This window comes from Lactuca serriola, chromosome 7, assembly GCF_051521515.1.
Source record: "Lactuca serriola cultivar US96UC23 chromosome 7, Lser_US96UC23_V15, whole genome shotgun sequence".
Lineage (NCBI taxonomy): Eukaryota > Viridiplantae > Streptophyta > Magnoliopsida > Asterales > Asteraceae > Lactuca > Lactuca serriola.
The window spans coordinates 50,126,472-50,145,777 of NC_136414.1; the positions used below are offsets into that span (position 1 = coordinate 50,126,472).

At 34.5% G+C, this 19,306-nt stretch overlaps 1 protein-coding gene across 2 annotated transcripts; it reads right to left on the minus strand.

Annotated features, from left to right (window-relative positions):
* Positions 1-1,970: 1,970 nt before the first annotated feature.
* Positions 1,971-6,154, minus strand: LOC145062327 (ADP-ribosylation factor GTPase-activating protein AGD12-like). Of its 2 annotated transcripts, none has more exons than XM_079009943.1 (9): positions 6,033-6,154; positions 5,571-5,644; positions 5,203-5,284; positions 4,399-4,474; positions 3,604-3,767; positions 3,304-3,433; positions 3,049-3,165; positions 2,507-2,602; positions 1,971-2,373 (listed from the first exon to the last, which is right to left on the minus strand). In XM_079009943.1, the coding sequence occupies exons 2-9, from the start codon at positions 5,578-5,580 to the stop codon at positions 2,095-2,097; spliced, it is 954 nt and encodes a 317-aa protein (XP_078866069.1). In that variant the 5' UTR covers positions 5,581-5,644; positions 6,033-6,154; the 3' UTR covers positions 1,971-2,094. The 2 variants fall into 2 exon arrangements, with proteins under 2 accessions (XP_078866069.1, XP_078866070.1); XM_079009944.1 differs by having other exon boundaries at positions 5,571-5,639; positions 6,033-6,142.
* Between the last annotated feature and the right edge of the window lie 13,152 nt (positions 6,155-19,306).

Sequence of the window (19,306 nt, forward strand, 5' to 3'; positions counted from 1 at the left end):
GAGATATTTGGACCAAATTTCCTCAAAAGATGTCTATTAATTATAACAAGTATTTTAAATGGTTTTAAAACATAAAATTAATATAGGGATGCCTTAATATATAAAGTAGAAAATCCCTAAACATAAATGGGAAAAAAGGGAACATGGATTGATAGCTTAAATTATCTGACATAAATGATATGTGTCCCCAATTTGAATAAAGAAAATTTTACAAGATTAAAGAATAATAGATGTTCCAAGAGATTTGATCACATGAATCCTAGAAAATGTATGAAAAGAAGTGGAAAATACTACTCTTAAGGTGTGGGTAAGGGTTGTGAATTATAGATAATGGATTGTAGTAAAGATTTTTTTATGATTTACTACTAGAAGACATGGCTGGGTAATATATGGAAGATGATGGTTGCGGTGAACTTGAGTTGAGCACGTCAGTTGATAACAACATGAGTATGAAGACACTTTTTACCTCTAAGAGGATGATTCCCCATAAATAAACATGATTCTATGAGTTGTTCAATGGGAAAATATATCATATCTATTATATTGAAGATGTGTAGGTTTGGTGGTTGTTAATGATGAAAGATAAGTTGTATTACCTTATAATACTAGTGATGAGGTATGTGATTTTCCTATTCATGTTGGTTGAAAGATGTCGAATGGTGAGTTGAGATAATGTTTGTATGTGAATCTTATCCCACTATGAAGAAGTTAACCAGCCCTAGATATGTAATAGTAAATGTGATAAGATGTCAAAACCTAAGGATTGACTTGAAGGAAAAACACTTAGAATTTTCGATATTAGGATTTTAAATCCGAATTTTATATTAATGGTGATCTATTAGTGTTCAATGAGGATAATCATTATAATGTTTAGCTATTGAAATCTAAATTATGATTAGATTGGTTTGTCTTTGAAGAATCCTAAATCACCATTATGGGATTTTATTGGTGACAAATTGGGTAAACAAGTTATAAGATCAAAGCGCTTAAATTACTCTCAATACCAATATAGACAAGGCACTTCAAAATTTTACAATAATAGTAACATACTTGTATTTTTTTTACCCATAATAGCAACTTGCTTACATTTTTGTCGATAATAGCAAAGTACTTTATTTTTCACATGTACTAGTAATGTTCTTATTTTTTACCCATAATAACAACATGCATACAACTTTCTACAAATAATAGCAATGTACCTTATATATATATATATATATATATATATATATATATATATATATATATATATATATATATATATTGCTCGTGGAAGCAACGTACTAAAATTCCACGAGCCGTATGAGCAATGTACTTTATATGTTACATATTTGTTTGTTATTTATATAAGATATAAGTGAGTTGGTATTATGGATAAAGAAATATATGTGTGTTATCATCTGCAAGTGAAATGTTAATACCTATTAGTATAGGTTGCATATAGCTATTACCAAAAGAAAATACATAAATACATTTATTAGTTTTGAAGGAAATTCCTATTCTGGTAGAAATAAAATACTTTCCCTATATTGGTGAAACAAGTATAATCCATTGCTAGTCGACAATTTGTCTTAGTTATTTATTTTATTTTATTTTTAGAAAAAGTGAAAAACAAAATATAAGATAAATTCGGACTTAACAGCTTAGAATGGTTGAAACCTTTTTAAAAGAGGTGATAAATGAATTATATAACTATGACTTAGCAAGCAATCCCTATATTAATCAAGGCTTTCGCATAATTTTCTTGGAAAAAAATATTTTTTTTCAGCAACCTCTTGGTTTCCCTGACCACACCACACCACCTCACAGTAAAGCATAGCATAATGTGAAATGTAAATTAGTCGGTACCCACACAGAGTCCAATCTATATTGAGATTAAAATGCCCAAATTGCAGCTACGGAGACTTGAACTCTTAAGTGTTTGTCCTACATAAGGAGTTATTTGTAATATACATACTTGAATAAAAAGAAATGCCAAAATAGTGCACCATGTCATTCTTTTTGGCTACTCATACAACCAAAACATTTATTAAAAATATAGATATGAATGAAATAACAAAAGAACAACTATACACTTACACAAAAAGGCACCTATTATGAAGGTGACATCCACTCAATCTCAAGATATATTATCCCAGACTCTACATTCTGCAGCTGAAGTGATACCTCTTGTTTTATTTTTCCATCAACTATATTTACAATGCTATCTTCCAATAGTGCATTGTCATGTGATTTCAACCATTTCCCAATTTGCATGTCCCCAAACTGTGACGCATCTCCATATGCCTGGGCAGATGTTAGCATTGGCATAATGTCGATTTCTGCTTCCCCCATTATGTCATCAGCAGAGAATGTGTCGTAGTCGAAAACTTGCTTCACTCAAAAACAAATCCCCATTAAAATAAAATAAAATAAAAAGTAGAACACAGTCATCATGTGGGACCACTATATTGTATTCTTAAAAAAATAGAATGAAATATAGAAAATCATAAGAGCGTTTCGTTACCAATTTAATGGGCCCATAATCTGGAGGGATGGAAATCATTAGCTCCTCGTTCCAAATTGGATTCAAGTTGCTTTTTTGTATAGTTGTTTGGACCCTCTAATAACATGAACACCCAATTCCAGCCCAAAAAGTAAGATACCATGAACAAAACAACATCACAATTAAATTTAGAACCAGATTTTGGTTTAATACAACAATAGTTAACCATTTACAAACTGTATTATCAAGAAAATGCAACAATCACATATGATATACCTACATATTTGTGTATATACATTTTACAAATGACTTAGTGTTACTGTTTTTTGTCGAGTTTTACCAATATAATATGTAAATGATTTAGTATTGTCCGAATACGTTTAGTACTTTTACCAATATACTTACTTAAGATAAATCAAAAAGTACATTTCTATATGAAAAAATTAATTGTTATGGTAATACATACCATGGATGGAAATCCTGGATCCGACATGGTTAGTTGAAGCTATTTATATATAAAAAATAAAAAATAAAATAAAATAAGTAGAAACAAAGAGACTGACCTGTTCTCCTAGTGAAAGGACAACATAAGGATCACTTGATAGCATATCACGAACTGCAAGATTCGCACCTTGAAGAATTGTGAACTTCAAGAGTCCGATAGCTCCTTCCATGCATTCCTATGATCATTTTTGGAATTAGATAAACAAAAAATGATCATTGTTTATGTAAAAGGTTATTCATCCAACAACCATGATGTAAATTAGGTACACTGTGACCCACTAGTTAAAAAGATGAAGGGAGTGTTGTGCACTTACAGGTTTTGGTATTGAAGTTGGAGCCGAACTTGTAGCTTGAGCAGCCGTATTTTCGGGCAGACTTCTAGGAGCACTATTTGATGAGATCTTCAAACCCGGTTTCAAGAAGTCTTGAAGCTCATATTTGGACCTAAGAGGTAAATGGAAACCACAAAAACCTTAAGGGCTGTTTGGTTCATATATTGATTTCTTCTTTTTGTAAACAATTGAGTAATATGTTATCGGATGATTTTTCACATGTTTCCGTTTTGATTAAATTTCGAAATATTATCTATTTGACTTTTTGTTTATGAAATATACCTGATAAACTTTGTACGTTGCTCATGACTAGCATCTGGGCTAGGTTTAGAAACTCCTTCAGGAATATGAGCCTCATAGATTGAATTTACAGCACTATTTCCTCCAACTTCAACCATAGCCTCAACTTCTTCATCAGTCCATTCATCTAATGTCACCGATAAGACCTGAACAATAACAATAACAGTAGTAGAATTATATGATCAAGAAACCCCCCCCCCCCCTTCTGGATTTCAAGTAATATCAAACTAGTCCTTCAACTATAAGTTGATAATTATAAGCCCCTTTGAGTTTCAACATTAGTTGAATTACAGAATGAAGTACCAGAAAACCACTGAATTTAAGAAAACAGCCAAATCGAACACGAAACACTACCAAAATAGCAAATGTGCCTAATAAAATTCAGACAATGAGAATGAAATGCTCGAATATGAGAAGCATCAAACTTTTGGGGGAATAGGGTTTGCTTATTAAAACTTATGGCTTTTACATTTATATAGGAAAATGTGATATATATATATATATATATATATATATATATATATATACATATATATATATATATATATATATATATATATATATATATATATATATATAATAACACAATAGTTGAGCCCATTGGCGGAAGTTAGTTGAATAATTAAAACCTTAAGGCTGCATTTGTTACACGGGACACTCTAGGGCTAGTTTTGATGATGAGGATGAAAAGGGCATATATGTCTTTTGCATAGACAAGAGAAAGCATCAAAAAGTATTATTGAGAAGTAATGAGAAAGAGCATCACAAAGCACCTACATTTGAAACACCTGCACTTAGAGTTCTGTGACAACCACGGCATTTCAAGCATATAAACACTCCAATGGTGGGTGACCTGAGATTCAAAATCAAAACATTTTAAATTCCGTGGTAAAGGAATACGTACATAAATGGAAAATTATTTACCTATAAGAAAAAAGAATTACACCAAACACTAAATACAGAACAATAAAGTTCAGGAGAATCCTTGCATTGAATATTCATTCTCATCTCATTTTCTTTTACATTTTTACATGTGCTTTTTAGGTGTTAATGTGAATCCAACTTGTTTTGTGGAATATATATATTATGTAATAAGCATTTAATTATAGAATCAGCATTTATTTAGAAATGACAGGATCATCATAAATCTGTAATCAGGTAGATGTTTCCTTTTGTAGAATAATCCACAAGATGATTATTTCCTATAGGATGGTCTATGGCATTGCATTATATATAGTTGCTCGATCAGTAAGTAAGACAATATTTCATGTTAGCATTCATCAAAAAAATATTTAGAATGTGGTTAAAGATGCTATTAGAAATTGTAAACATCAGAACCTATAAACATAAGTTATAAAGGTACATGCTTTATGTGTTTTTCTTTGATTTTATGCGTTCTTTGCATGGATTATGGATTTTGATCATTTTCTTATTCTACTATGTTGCATATAAAATCGTATTATATGGAATCTCTCCACTAAGAACCCTTTTCAAACACTTTGTCTTCAGCTTTCAAATCACCTAGTTTATCCATGAAGCTATAAAAAATATTAAAAGGATAAATGATTGGTAGAAACTTACGCCCATTTAGGGTCGGGCGCACCACAATCAGCACAAGTACGATTATCACTTTGCTGTAGTAGTTCTTTTAATTTTTTCTTACCTGCAAAATCAAGATGTGTTCCTCAATCTATCATGCCAAAAAAATTGGGTTCTGAAGCACTAGCCTTTTAACAACTTTTTCAGTATATATGTTACACCCTACAAGAGACTTTTCCAGTCATTCGTCACCAAGGAACCAGTAAAAAACCTCCAAAAGGGAATTAAGAATCAAGCAAATGGTCCCATTGGTGATCTTTTCAAATTGTAGATATGATATATATGGTATATGGAATACATACATATAAATATATAAGGTGATGAAAGTTGAAAAGAGCGTATGATCATACCAGAACTCATTGGTCTGCTTGCTAGCCACAATCATTAACCACAACTTTCACTTCTCAAAACAGACGGCCCTTCGCTAAATGAAAATTTCAAAAAGAAGAACATACAACGAAATTAAACAAGTTTCAGAGTTCATTAAATCAGAAAACAAATTCATCATTTCATTTTTAGAATATAGGGATTACACGATTGAAATACAACCTTTTCTTCTTCAGGTCAATATCAAAATACAACTCGATCAATACAAACTTATACGACGAACAACATAAAAACATAATTCTAATTATGACTCCCAGGATCAATCGGGATACACATTGAAACATAAAGAGAGAACGGTTTACGATAGATAATAGGGAATGATATCAAGAAGAATAAAGAAATGTAAACGGACGGAATTGTGATGAACATGCATCTAATTGTATGTAAATGATTGATGGATCCGATGATCATGGTTGAAATTTTACCTGTTTAATGTGAGCGTTCCATGAGAGGGGGAGATGGTGCAGGAAGAAAGCAAGCTCGTGAACGAACGAGGAGAAGGTGGGTGTTTGTGAAACGATTGTTTGGTTTCGAAGGAATATGGTACATAACGACGTTGTTTCTATTTTGTTTGGTTTCGAAGGTTTTTGCCATTCCGTGAAAGCAAAATGTGGGTTCGTATATTTTTATCCACATCCCCTTAATTTATTTTCTGTATTTTAGAGATCAAATAATATAATGGAAAATTAACTACTATAAATGTTTTTGAAAATGTTTTATTCGACAAAAAATAACCATTTTTTTTCGATTTTGTAAAATGATCACAATGTGAGGAACAATGTATTTCGGAGTTAAGTCTGAAATTCCAATTCCGGAATAGTTTTTTTTTTTAAATGTAAATTAATGATTGGTCATTTGTAGTGTATTTATTTTTGTGTTTAACTATGGTTATTAATCGTTAAAATTTATATGGCTTTAAAAAACTATAATTCAAAAACATATAAAATGAAATTATATGAAAACCTTTAAATAGATTGCAAAAGTAGTAATTACATAAACTTAAATATGTGTAAATAATAATATAACATTCAAATGAACCCCTATTTTTTCTTTGTACCCCATATGATTTCCGCAAATCGCATTCGATATGACTTGGCCCAAGTTGGAACCTTCTATCCTCACAGATTGGTAAGCGATCGACCTCTTTAAGAACAAACATAAGAACACACTACAATCCATTTTATCACTAGACTGTTGTTGTACATCTTTGTCCTTCAAAATGATATGTATGAAACTCTCGAGATTACATCAGTGGGTCTCGTACCCCCAATAATTGGTACACACTATGAGTTTGTGGATACGGGATCGAATAGCTGTGACATCCCCATTTTCATGGCCAAAAAATACCAATTTGTTTATGCTTTATTTTAAAATCAGAGTAACATTTTAAAGAAAAGTGTTGCGGAATTTGTTCCTAGAAAAACATGATAAGTATGTTATCAAAGCATTTCCTAAGAAATGTATTTTATTCATTTTAAAATTTTGGGATGTCATCATCAATACAGAAACATAAGCATAAACAGACCTTACATTTATTTACACTAGTGACTACATCTCCTTAATCTCTCGGTGTAATGTAGCTTCATATCGACACATGTGATACAAATAAACTGAGTGGTCAGGTTAGGAAAACCTGGTGAGTACATAGAGTTTTCAATCCATGATAATATAATTATTATGTTTAAACATGTGACAATAGTCAAATTCGGGTCAAGTCAAACCGGTCAACTCTATTAAAACTTGTATATTAGGGTTTGCATTATGTAATTTCTGTATAACTCACTATCTTAATGAGAAAACATCACTTGGAAAGTTCGTGTGTTTAAATTTCTTTAACCTTAGTGCTAAACAATGAACAAGAACAATAAAACGATGTTGCATACTCATAGGGAGCGTGTAAGATCCTAAAACATGGCATAACGGGGTTTACGGACCTTGCATTGCGAAGCCGGACACTCACATTCGTCACACACGAAACCGCTCTCAATCGTTTTCACTCTATCTCTTCTTATCGAGAATCTCTCCCAAATCTCTCTAAGAATATGAAATCTCTCCCAAATATCTCTTTGTATGTGAAATCTCTCCAAGAATGTCAAATCTCTCCCAAATCTCTCTAAGAAAGTGAAATCTCTCCCAAATATCTCTCTGTATGTGAAATCTCTCCAAGAATGTAAAATCTCTCCCAAATCTCTCTAAGAATATGAAATCTCTCCCAAATATCTCTTTGTATGTGAAATCTCTCCAAGTATGTCAAATCTCTCCCAAATCTCTCTGAGTATGTGGAATCTCTCTCAAATCTCTCTCGAAATCTCTCCCAACTTTCTATAATCACTCGGGGCATCCCGACCCTCGAATTTGGCGAAAACAGCCCAAAAACGGAAGTCTAAGCGAAAAACGGACTTAAGGAGCCGAAACCCCTCTTAGGAACCGAAACCCCTCTTAGGAACCGAAAGTCCCCTTAGGAACCGATCCCTCCTGATGAAGAAGGCTGCCAAACCGAACCTCACTCAAAGAACCGAACCGAACCTCACTCAAAGAACCGAACCGAACCTCGCATGCCTCACCCGAACCCGAACGTTCGGTCCATTTCGGGTCAAGGTTCCCTCGGTCTAGTTCGTTTCTGTCTTGCTTCGGACCGAGCCTTCGGACTGACCCCTCGCCCTTCGCTTCTCGCTTCTGGTTCGCACCTTTCGCTTCCGGCTTAGCACCAACAAGGACCGAACCTCAGCTTAGGGACCGAACCTCGGCTTAGGGACCGAACCTCGGCCTAGGACCGAGAGGTCTCGCTGGGAATGCTTTTTCTCCCGGTTTTCGACTAAATTCGCATTTTAGGCCTGTTTTTAATTGTTTTAACATGGGATTTTCACCCAAAACTTTATTTTAACATATAAGGACCCTTAACTATTAATTAATCACATTTTTAAGGATAAAACCTTATCCAAAAGAGAGTGGGTGAAGTACAAAGGTAGAGTGTTGACTTTACTTATTTCTATGACACAAGCAACCACTCCCATACCCACTCCATGTCACTATTCACCACCAGCCCATCCCTAGTCACTTCATAGGTCCTTTCTCATTATTTTCAACTATTCCCACGTTCTTAGGGCTGGAACATCCATCCTCTCTCCTCACACTTTAATCATTCTCTCATTTTTACCAAGAACCACACTCCAAACTCTCTCATCTTTTTCTCTCTAATTCGAGAATTTCAAGGCATACTCCAAGACTCTTCTCCTACAATTAGTAAGTATCATCATCTTTCTTATGATTATTCCACATCCTCCTACTCAAAATCATAGATTGCTTACACAAACATCATCACATTCTTGTTAGATCTTCGAATCTTCAAGTGATTCTTCAAGTGTTCTTGGGTTGAACACTTCTCTTCTTCAACACTTACCTACTGAAATCACTCAAGGTGAGTTCATACCCCTAAATAACTAAACTTTTCTAACAGCCTTCATCAGAAAAGTTCAACTCCATTCATGGACTGTTTTGGACAACTTAAACATTTTAGTTTTCAAAACTGTTTTAGGTGCATGTAGTTCCACTTCTTAGCTTTAAAATGAATACTTGCACATCTCCATACGATTTTTCTACAATTTATGGTGATTTTTACAAAACTGCCTATCATTTCAAACACCAATCCGGACCAGTCTGTGATTATGGACTTTTTCACCCAAGTTGGAGGTCATTAAAAATCATGATAAAAATTATGAGTAAACTAGAAACATTTTGGGAACTCTCAGAATTTACAGATTTAGTTTTCAACCTTCTATGATTTTTCTATGACTTTTCAAAAACAGTGTAGAAAGGTTGAAAATTTGTTAACAGCTTATAACTTTCATAACACTTTGTATTATGTTGAGCAAAGTGTATAACGATAAGTTTTAAATATTGAATGTGTTTCCTTGTTAGTTTATCATCATAAACTGAAACATAGTCATTCCTGATGAGATTATTTATTCATTTAGAACACGTATATTAAGCTATAATGAGCATAGTTTATGGATTCATAACATTAAGGCATTCATAAAGAATTCTTATACATTACAATCGTTTTGAATAAACTATAAAAGGTATAGTTTATGTATCATTTACTTCTCAAACTTATTTACCAAAGGTTTTCGGTTTAGTTCACGTAAATCTGTTAATGAATAAAATTGTGAGTCATTCCCTTCGGGTTACTTCCAAAGTAACAAAGTCGAAAAGTCCTGTAAATTGTAACCAGAGTCTCTTGTAGGGAGAACATGATAGTTGTGTATAGATCTATATTGGGTTTGACAAACCCACACCAGAGCTGCTTGCAACAGCTAGACCGGCAGGTCTGTGGTGACAAGTGTCATTTAACGGCGATGCCTGAAGAACGTCGTATTACGAGGCCGTCTATGTCAAGTATGGTTATGATAGCTCACATGTGGTATTAACAATCATAAGATTTACGGGTTCTAACTTTAAATTAGTGAGTTATGTCGATTTAGCTCTCAAAAATTACTTTAAGTATGGAATAATACTAGTGCGCTTTCATGTCAAAAAGGGGTTTTTATGTTGATTTAAAACCACGTTCATATCATTAACTCTAGAAATCACTTGTTCATTCTCGGTCCTGGTATTTAGGATCACATAACTTTTATAAGGAAAATATTGGATTTTCTTGGTAGCATACAACTCATTATAAAGATCGATTTTCCAACTCTTACTGTCAAAAGCTTATGAACTCACCAACCATTGTGTTGACACTTTTTTTTTCAAACAACTGTATTCTCAGGAAATCGCTAAACAGGTAACAAAGTACTTTTGAGGATGGGACGTTGAGGCGTCAAACTTATCATATTTTGTCAACATATTGTAATTGATTTTGAAACATGTAATTCATACAATGATGTAACTCTTTCAATTATATATATGTTGGTTGTGTTTACTTTTATCACTATTGCCATCGTTGTTATGATACTACACATGAAGTCCTCCACCCCCAGACGTTTCCGCCATCCTTGGTTTAGGGGTGTGACAAAACATCAAATAATCAACCCAATTACCCATCCCCATTATCTTCTTTACTCTTAAGGGTCTACCCTAAGAATCATCTATCCTGCATTCGTTCATTTCGAAGTCCATTACTTCCAGGGTTTATATGACAGGCACTAAGTCCATAGCTATCAATGCTCGTTCGTAAAGCACTAATTCCATAGCTACTAAAGTTCATTCATCGGGTACTAAATTCATAGCTACTAGTGTTTATCTAATAGGTATTAAGTCCATAGCTACCAATGTTTATCTAACAGATACTAAGTCCATAGCTACCAGCGTTTATCCAATAGGCACTAAGTCCATAGTTTTCGATGATATTTATTAGGCACTAAGTTTATAGCGAGACCGTACTCTACAACTTTCATTTAGACTTTGTCTGCTAATTTTAAATTTATTTTTAATGTTATATTTCTAACAGGTCGGGACAGGAAAAATCCGTTAAAAATTCTTAACTTCTTCATCCGACGTCCTTTTTCGTGTGTCTTTTTACCGTTGCACTACTATTAACGAGATCTTCGATTCTTGTTTAGGTTGTATTTGCCAAAAATGAGTCCATCTAACATTCGAACTCCGGGTTGTGTACTGCTAAGCCGAAACTTAGAAAAATCATAACTTCTTTATACGAAGTCAGATTTGGGCGTTCTTTTTATGCATGCTCTCAGTTTAACGAAAACTATGACTTTCGTTTAGATTTCTAAGGCTAAAAGTCACTCTATCATAAATTCACTATTTATGTCACGCAGTGTCGTGCCAATTTTGTCGCGAAACTTCGACGGACCATAACTTCTTCGTTATAACTCGGATTTTGGCGTTCTTTATATATACAAAACCCTTGTGACATGTTCTACAACTTAGTTAAGATTATTTATTCTAAATAATCTTCTATCAAAAAGTCCTTTTCGACACTTATTGTCTCTAAATCGACTAGCCTGGATCTACGGACGTTACAATTATCTCCCCCTTAGGATGATTACGTCCTGAAATCATCAACGAAACAGGGCTTGTATAATGACTCCATACGTTATCTTTTCATCCTAGGTAATAATCATAACTCTATGTTTCTTGGAATGAGTATCTAACTCTTGGATTTCTTATTACATATGGTGCTCGGTCTTGCACCCGTTCTCTATCTCATTTTGGACTTTCAATCGTGACCTTTAAGTCACAATCTCATTCCTTATTTGAGACTCCTTATTCTTCTTAACAAAATTAAGATAATTTCTTTCCTCGATTACCATAATAGACTTATGGGTCATGTTCTAAGGGCCTCTCATCGTATGATGCAACGCTTAGAATTTATGTCTTTTAGAGTCAAATTCCAGACTTGAATACAACTTCCTTCATGCTCTAATGTGATATAATCATATTCTAACATGTATCACTTCTATCTACAAGCTCTTACAACGATCGTGATACTTCTATTGATCGTTTCGATTATCTTTCACTTCAACTGTCTGGCTTAAGTTAGGTGCTACATCAAACTTGGTTTTCTGAACCAGGTAACATACTTATCTTAGTCATACTCAATTTCACAAGACCACTAGGGTCAAAATAATAATCATCTTCTTAGTCATTACCGAAACAATGGTAACGACATACACGAAAAAAACGGAATCAATTATTAGCTTATTGGTAACCTTGTGACTTTCTCTGATCCAAGTGTGAGCCTTGTGATTCTGGTAGTATAGGCATCTACTACCATTCACACCTACTCATACTCCTCCCAAGTATTGTCTCGTAGTTCTCCAAGTCAATATCACAAAAACAATTTTAACACATACAAATGTGTCCAAATAATCATATAATTTTTTTCCTAGACTCTACTAGGACTTCTTCCATGCGTATCTTCAATCATCAATTCTGCTTCAACTCGGTTGGTGATGGAAATGTCAGACGATGGGATAACTTCATGGATTATACCAAAAATCTTTCTTTTTGCTAAACGAAAGTGTACGTCTCCCGTACTAGACGTATTGTTTATTAGACTCATTCTAAAGGTAAGATACTGATGGGTTTGAGCCACAACAAACATCCTATGTGCTCATGCAAACCCTAATGCTTGGATCAAGGTTTCTCTAATTGTACATGCATTCATCTAAGACTTTCTAACCCTAGATCTAATGAGAATAATTCAAAATTATAAGAAACAAATCAGATCTGGATGATTACCTCTTGTTGCTTGCTTGAATCTCCTTGTCTTTGAAGCTTAGAGTCACAAGTATCACTCCTCTAATGGCTTACAAACACCAATAGCAAAAGAATGATCTTGGAGAGAGGTTGGAGGCTTCTTGAAATCGGCTTTATGGCTCTTAGGAATAGGGTAGCCAATTTTTGTAGCCTAGGGGTCCTATTTATATTATGAGTAGCTAGGGTTTCAGTCAAAACCCTAATGGACAACTTAAACCCTAAGCATCCCATGGAACCTTCTAGAATAAAGGCCATGGATGAAAACATGATGGGCTCCCATCATAATTTCGTTCACCCATTTGATCCATTAGGTTTCCCAGCCCAAAATTCAACCATCTCACATTTGACAGTTTAAGTCCCCTTTCTTCAATTAATCTCTTTTAGTCACCAAATTAATTCTTAATTAATCTATGACTAATATTAATTAAATAATATGATTTCTCTTTTAATATATTATTCTTATAATATATTGATAAACCATAATATCTTCTCTCTCTCTCCATAAATCACCCTGTCAAGTTGCTATGGTGAAGGCAACCCAAAAGGACCATGCACAACCGGGTCAAGTACTTACCAAATATAGTTACGGGCTTAGACACTAATCCAACAGATATCACTCTTACAATATCTTCTCATAGCTACCATTCAGTATTGTAAGCCTTCTCATTTCCTCCATTTACTCAATTCACTACGAGTCTTCACCATGATGTTCTGCACACTAAAGCAGTCGTTTGGTGTGTCGAGATGAGAATATAGATAGAGGAAGTTTTAGACGCGTATTCCTTCTTATTACTTCAAAAAATTACATGTCAGCTCTAATATCATAATTAAACGTTTAAAAATCTGAACACAAAAAGTTTCCAAATCCGGTCTACAACAGACCATAGATCCGATCAAACGATAGCATCATAAAGCATCGCAAATCATTTAGCACATCAAAGCAATTTAGGCATCTTCCTTAAATGAGCTAGTGCTCGTGTCTATTCAGGTGTACTTCTAAAAATATATTAGACACACTCCTCACGATCATCACTTAGCATTCTAAGTTTAAGTCTATAAATAAATCATTATTCCTAGTTTGCTTAAACTAATGCTCTGATAACAACTGTGACATCCCCATTTTCACGGCCAGAAAAGACCGATTTGTTTATCCTTTATTTTAAAATCAGAGTAACCTTTTAAAGAAAAGTGTTGCGGAATTTGTTCCTAGAAAAACATGATAAGTATGTTATCAAAGCATTTCCTAAGAAATGTATTTTATTCATTTTAAAATTTTGGGATGTCATCATCAATACAGAAACATAAGCATAAACAGACCTTACATTCATTTACACTAGTGACTACATCTCCTTAATCTCTCGGTGTAATGTAGCTTCATATCGACACATGTGATACAAATAAATTGAGTGGTCAGGTTAGGAAAACCTGGTGAGTACATAGAGTTTTCAACCCACGATAATATAATTATTATGTTTAAACATCAAATAATCAACCTAATTACCCATCCCCATTATCTTCTTTACTCTTAAGGGTCTACCCTAAGAATCATCTATCCTGCATTCGTTCATTCCGAAGTCCATTACTTCCAGGGTTTATATGACAGACACTAAGTCCATAGCTGTCAATGCTCATTTGTAAAGCACTAATTCCATAGTTGCTAAAGTTCATTCATCGGGTACTAAATCCGTAGCTACCGGTGTTTATCTAATGGGTACTAAGTCCATAGCTACCAACGTTTATCTAACAGGTACTAACTCCATAGCTACCAGCGTTTATCCAATAGACACTAAGCCCATAGTTGTCGATGTTATTTACTAGGCACTAAGTCTATAGTTGTCAATGTTCACTCATATCATCTTTCATCTCTCATCATTCATCTACCCTTGTTTTACCCAACATATCCGTAGATATAAAATACATATATAGTTTAAATTATTTAAAACATGTATAAAATCATTCATCCAGCATAAATAGCATGTATACAGGTTATATGCACACATAGCACATAATTTATATAAAATACTTCATATCTATGTGTAAGATGAAACTAACTATGCACTCGCTTGTTAAAGTGATGATTCCAAACTCGGGTAGTGCTTCGCTTTTAACGATTCCATTTTCCTTCGACGAAACCTAGCATTATTATCGCTAAGTTTTAGTATAATCCTTATTGTGACTAATTATTAGTCTAGATTCATCATTAACTCAAAGTCTACTTTCATGATCTATCAAGGAACAACCAGGTAGGATCATATCGTAGGTAGGGTCCATGTGGTATACGAAGTATACTATTTGGAAATCCCACTTAAACACCTCACTAAATCATAGCATAGACATCATCCCCGTAAGTAGATCAATCAATATAATGACTTGGAATCACTAATAAATCTTGTTTATAGGTTCATAATAGCGATAATGAACTTAAACATCAGTTATACTTAAAGTAGGGTAAGCATAACTCACTTACAAGGGTGTTTAGCGAAGAATCGGGCTCCGCACGGGCAGAACTTCCGAGCCGAAAGCTCTTCTTCTCGGGGCCTTGTGGAGCTCCAAGACTCGCTACTAACTCCTAAGAAAGACTAGAGAAAATCCTTGAGACTTTGGGGGTATTTGGGAGAGAAGTTGAGAAAAGGTGTGAAGAAAAATGAGGGAAACGCCTCTATTTATTGGCTGCCAGCGTCGAGTACGCTGAACGTAATGGGTTTTTAAGGGTTACGCTAAACGTACTCAAAATTACGTTGGGCGTAATGTGCCACATGTCGTGATCTCATACAAAGCTGTGGGGAAGAAGTTGTGGCCCAGATTGTGCCACGTGTCACTCGCAGATTACCCCCAAAAACTAATTATCTTCTAAAATCCGTAACTTTCGCATACGAGCTCCATTTTCAATGTTCTTTATATTCACGCGTAGGCGAGACCGTTCTCTACAACTTTCATTTATACTCCGTCAGCTAATTTTTAATTTATTTTTAAATTTATATTTCTAACAGGCCGGGACACGAAAAGTTCGTTAAAAATTCTTAATTTCTTCATCCGATGTCCGTTTTCGTGTGTCTTTTTACCATTGCACTACTATTAACGAGATCATCGATTCTCAAATAGGTTGTGTTGGCCAAAAATGAGTCCATCTAACATTCGAACTCCGAGTTGTGTACTGCTAAGCCGAAACTTAGAAAAATCATAACTTCCTTATACGAAGTCAGATTTGGGCATTCTTTTATGCATGCTCTTGGCTTTATGAACACTACAACTTTCGTTTAGATTGCTAAGGCTAAAAGTCACTCTATCATAAATTCATTATCTACTTCACGCAGTGTCGTGTCGGTTTTGTCGTGAAACTTCGAGGAGCCATAACTTCTTCGTTATAACTCGGATTTCGGCGTTCTTTATATGTACGAAACCCTTGTGACATATTCTACAACTTAGTTAAGATTATTTATTATAAATAATCTTTTATCAAAAAGTCGATTTCGATACTTATTGTCTCTAAATCGACTAGCCCGGATCTGCGGGCGTTACAATAGCTATAAAACCAAGATGTAGATTCTGAAAAAGTTGACATCCCAATAAGTATCATATATAGTCAATGTGAATGTTTGGAAATCGAAACTCCCAAAAACCAGTTGACGTGCAATATATTAATAAGGATGTATAGCTACACAAAAGGTTGGAATTAAGTAAACATTAGATAACATTTTCTTATAAGTGATTATTACTCATGAATGAAATTGAAATAGAATCATACAGTATCACACTTAGACCAAGCTGTGTAAATGGATCCATCAGCCATGTCATGCCACTCCTACATATATGTGCTAAAAGATGTCGGTACAAATGTTCACCGAGCATCATTTGGCATTTTTTCTATCAACAAGGAAATCCATAGCACCATGTGTTTTCAATGAACACATGTATAAAATAAAGTAAGTAAAATAATTGAATGTTTAGTGTGTAATGATCACATACGTATATAACTTACATCATATTCCAACCAACCCACATCAATGTACATATATATGTGATAGGTTTTCTAGGTTACAAAATTTTTAATCAACATGATTTGCACAGCGGAATTTACATAAAACTATTTATGGGCACCTGCAACCTAGAGATCTATGGCTTTTCTCATAGTAACAACATACTTTGAAAAACCTAAACTAACATATGTATATGAAACATCCAAAAAGTCATAGAACTTCAAAATATTCAAAAATAACTCATTTCATCCATAAAGTGTTTACAAATCCATTGTTTCAAAAGTATTATCCGAAATTAGAGCTTTCCCAAGACCTAATAACATAAAAGCAGGAAGATGTGCATGATCATGTCTTCGCCTTGCCACGGTCGTCTGAAGTACTTGAAACAATAAACTGAAATTATAAGTCAAATCTTAGTGAGTTCCCCTAAGGTACTGACACACAAGCATATAACAACATATATTGGGTCCATAGCTAATAGACTGTATTACCCCTGAGCCCACGGTATGAGTCTGGTTTTCCGTTCTGGCCCACAGCACATATTTGGCTTGATTTCGAGGCCATAGCATACAGGCCCACATCTTATGCTTGGCTTGCTCCCGGGTTTGTTGGCTACCGCACAAAGCAGTACTACCTCAACCCAACCATACTATGTCGACATATACATAACATATTACATATATCCAGCAGCAGATAAACATATATCTAGTCAGCAGACAATTAGGCAAATCTAGAGATCACTACCGCATACTACATCCTATATACTAGGACACAGATCTAATAGATCACTACATCATAGAAACATCATCTAAACCAGGATGCATAACTAATAGGTCGGCATTGGTGCCTTTGACCCACAGGTACATTGAGGCAAAACTCACCTCTCAGTCTAAAATGATCATTGAACAGAACGCAACTCCGAATGTCAGCTCAACTAGTCTCCTATACACCAATAATGACCAATCTCAAAATCCACTCAAAATACCCAAAATACCCTTAGGTCAACCAGGTCAAAGGTCAAAGTCAACAAACCAGTCAAGTCAACCCAGTCGAGTCACCTAGCTGAGTACGGTGGGTGTTCCCAACTGAACGCATGGCGTACTTGATGGGTTATGAACATAACTACAACTTATGTGTTCATGCAACCCTAATTGCTTTGGATCTAAGTTTTTTACAATTTGAACATGCAAATTGAATACCAAAGCAAAATTCTAGATCTAGCATATATAAATCGAAATCTGCATATAATTAGGGTTTAAAAGTTTACCTCACTTGTTATGTAGTAATAACAAGAACACCTTGAAGATCATTGACTCTTGAAAGATTAGTGCCTCAAATATTGCACCTCTAATGGCTTACAAACACCACTAGCAAGAGGATGAGAGGAAAGAGGAGGTATGCTCTTAGAAATTCGACTAGGGTTTACAAATGTAAGCCTTCAGCGAAAACCATAGGTGGTGGTGTTCTTTATATAGTTGTGGGCTGCTAGGGTTTTCAGGAGGAAACCTTAATTTTCTGCTTAAGGCTTAAGCAACCCATGGACTCCTCACCTAGAGTCCTTGGATGAAACCTATAGGGCCTCCCTATAGTTTTCTTCCACTCGCATATAAGGAGTCCAATAGCTCAGTTTCACAACTATCAATGATTTGCAAAACAGCCCTTGTTCCTTTAATCCCAAAATTAATTCCAAATTCATTTTTTGATTAAATAATAATTAAGTAACATGATTTCTAATTAATATATTATTTTCATAATACATTAATAAATCAATTTATTATTCCAAATAATAAATTCAACCAAAAGTCATCCTGTCAAGTTGCTAAAGTGAAGGCAACCCAAAAGGACCATGCTACTATCAAATCAAGTACATACCAATTATAGTTATGGGCTTAGACACTTAATCCAATAGTACTCCCCTTGACCAAGAAGTCGGGGTCTTGACCGCGTACGTGCAGCGTACCATTTGGTTCACCCAGCGTACACACCTGGTACCTCCATTTCATATTATGAGCTTAATACATCAAGTCTTCATGTCTAATTCCAGATCTAAGCCCAAAATAACATTATGAGTCATAATGTTTCCAAATTTATGACTTTGCATCGCTAGAAGTGCTTAATACCAATAGATCCTAACTTCTTAATCCATTAGGATATCCTAGCACATGCATGGGGAAGAACTAAGAGCCAAGATCATATTTTTATGCTTCTAAACATCTCAAAACGTATGCAAGGACAAATTATATGTGTTGGGGCATGCCATACTCATAAAGGTCAAGACTTAGGACCAAAATGCTTGTTGAATCAATAAATAACAAGATCTAAAGGAATGCAAGCCAAGTTCAAAACCTTATACCTTTTGGAGGTTGCTAGATAGATGAAGATTCCATATCCAAAGCTTCTTCAAGCTTCCAAGGTGGCTCCACTTCCTTCCTTCTCCAACAATGCCACTAAAATGCACACCAAATGTCAAGAATGCCTAAACAAGGAACTAGGGTTTGCTAAGG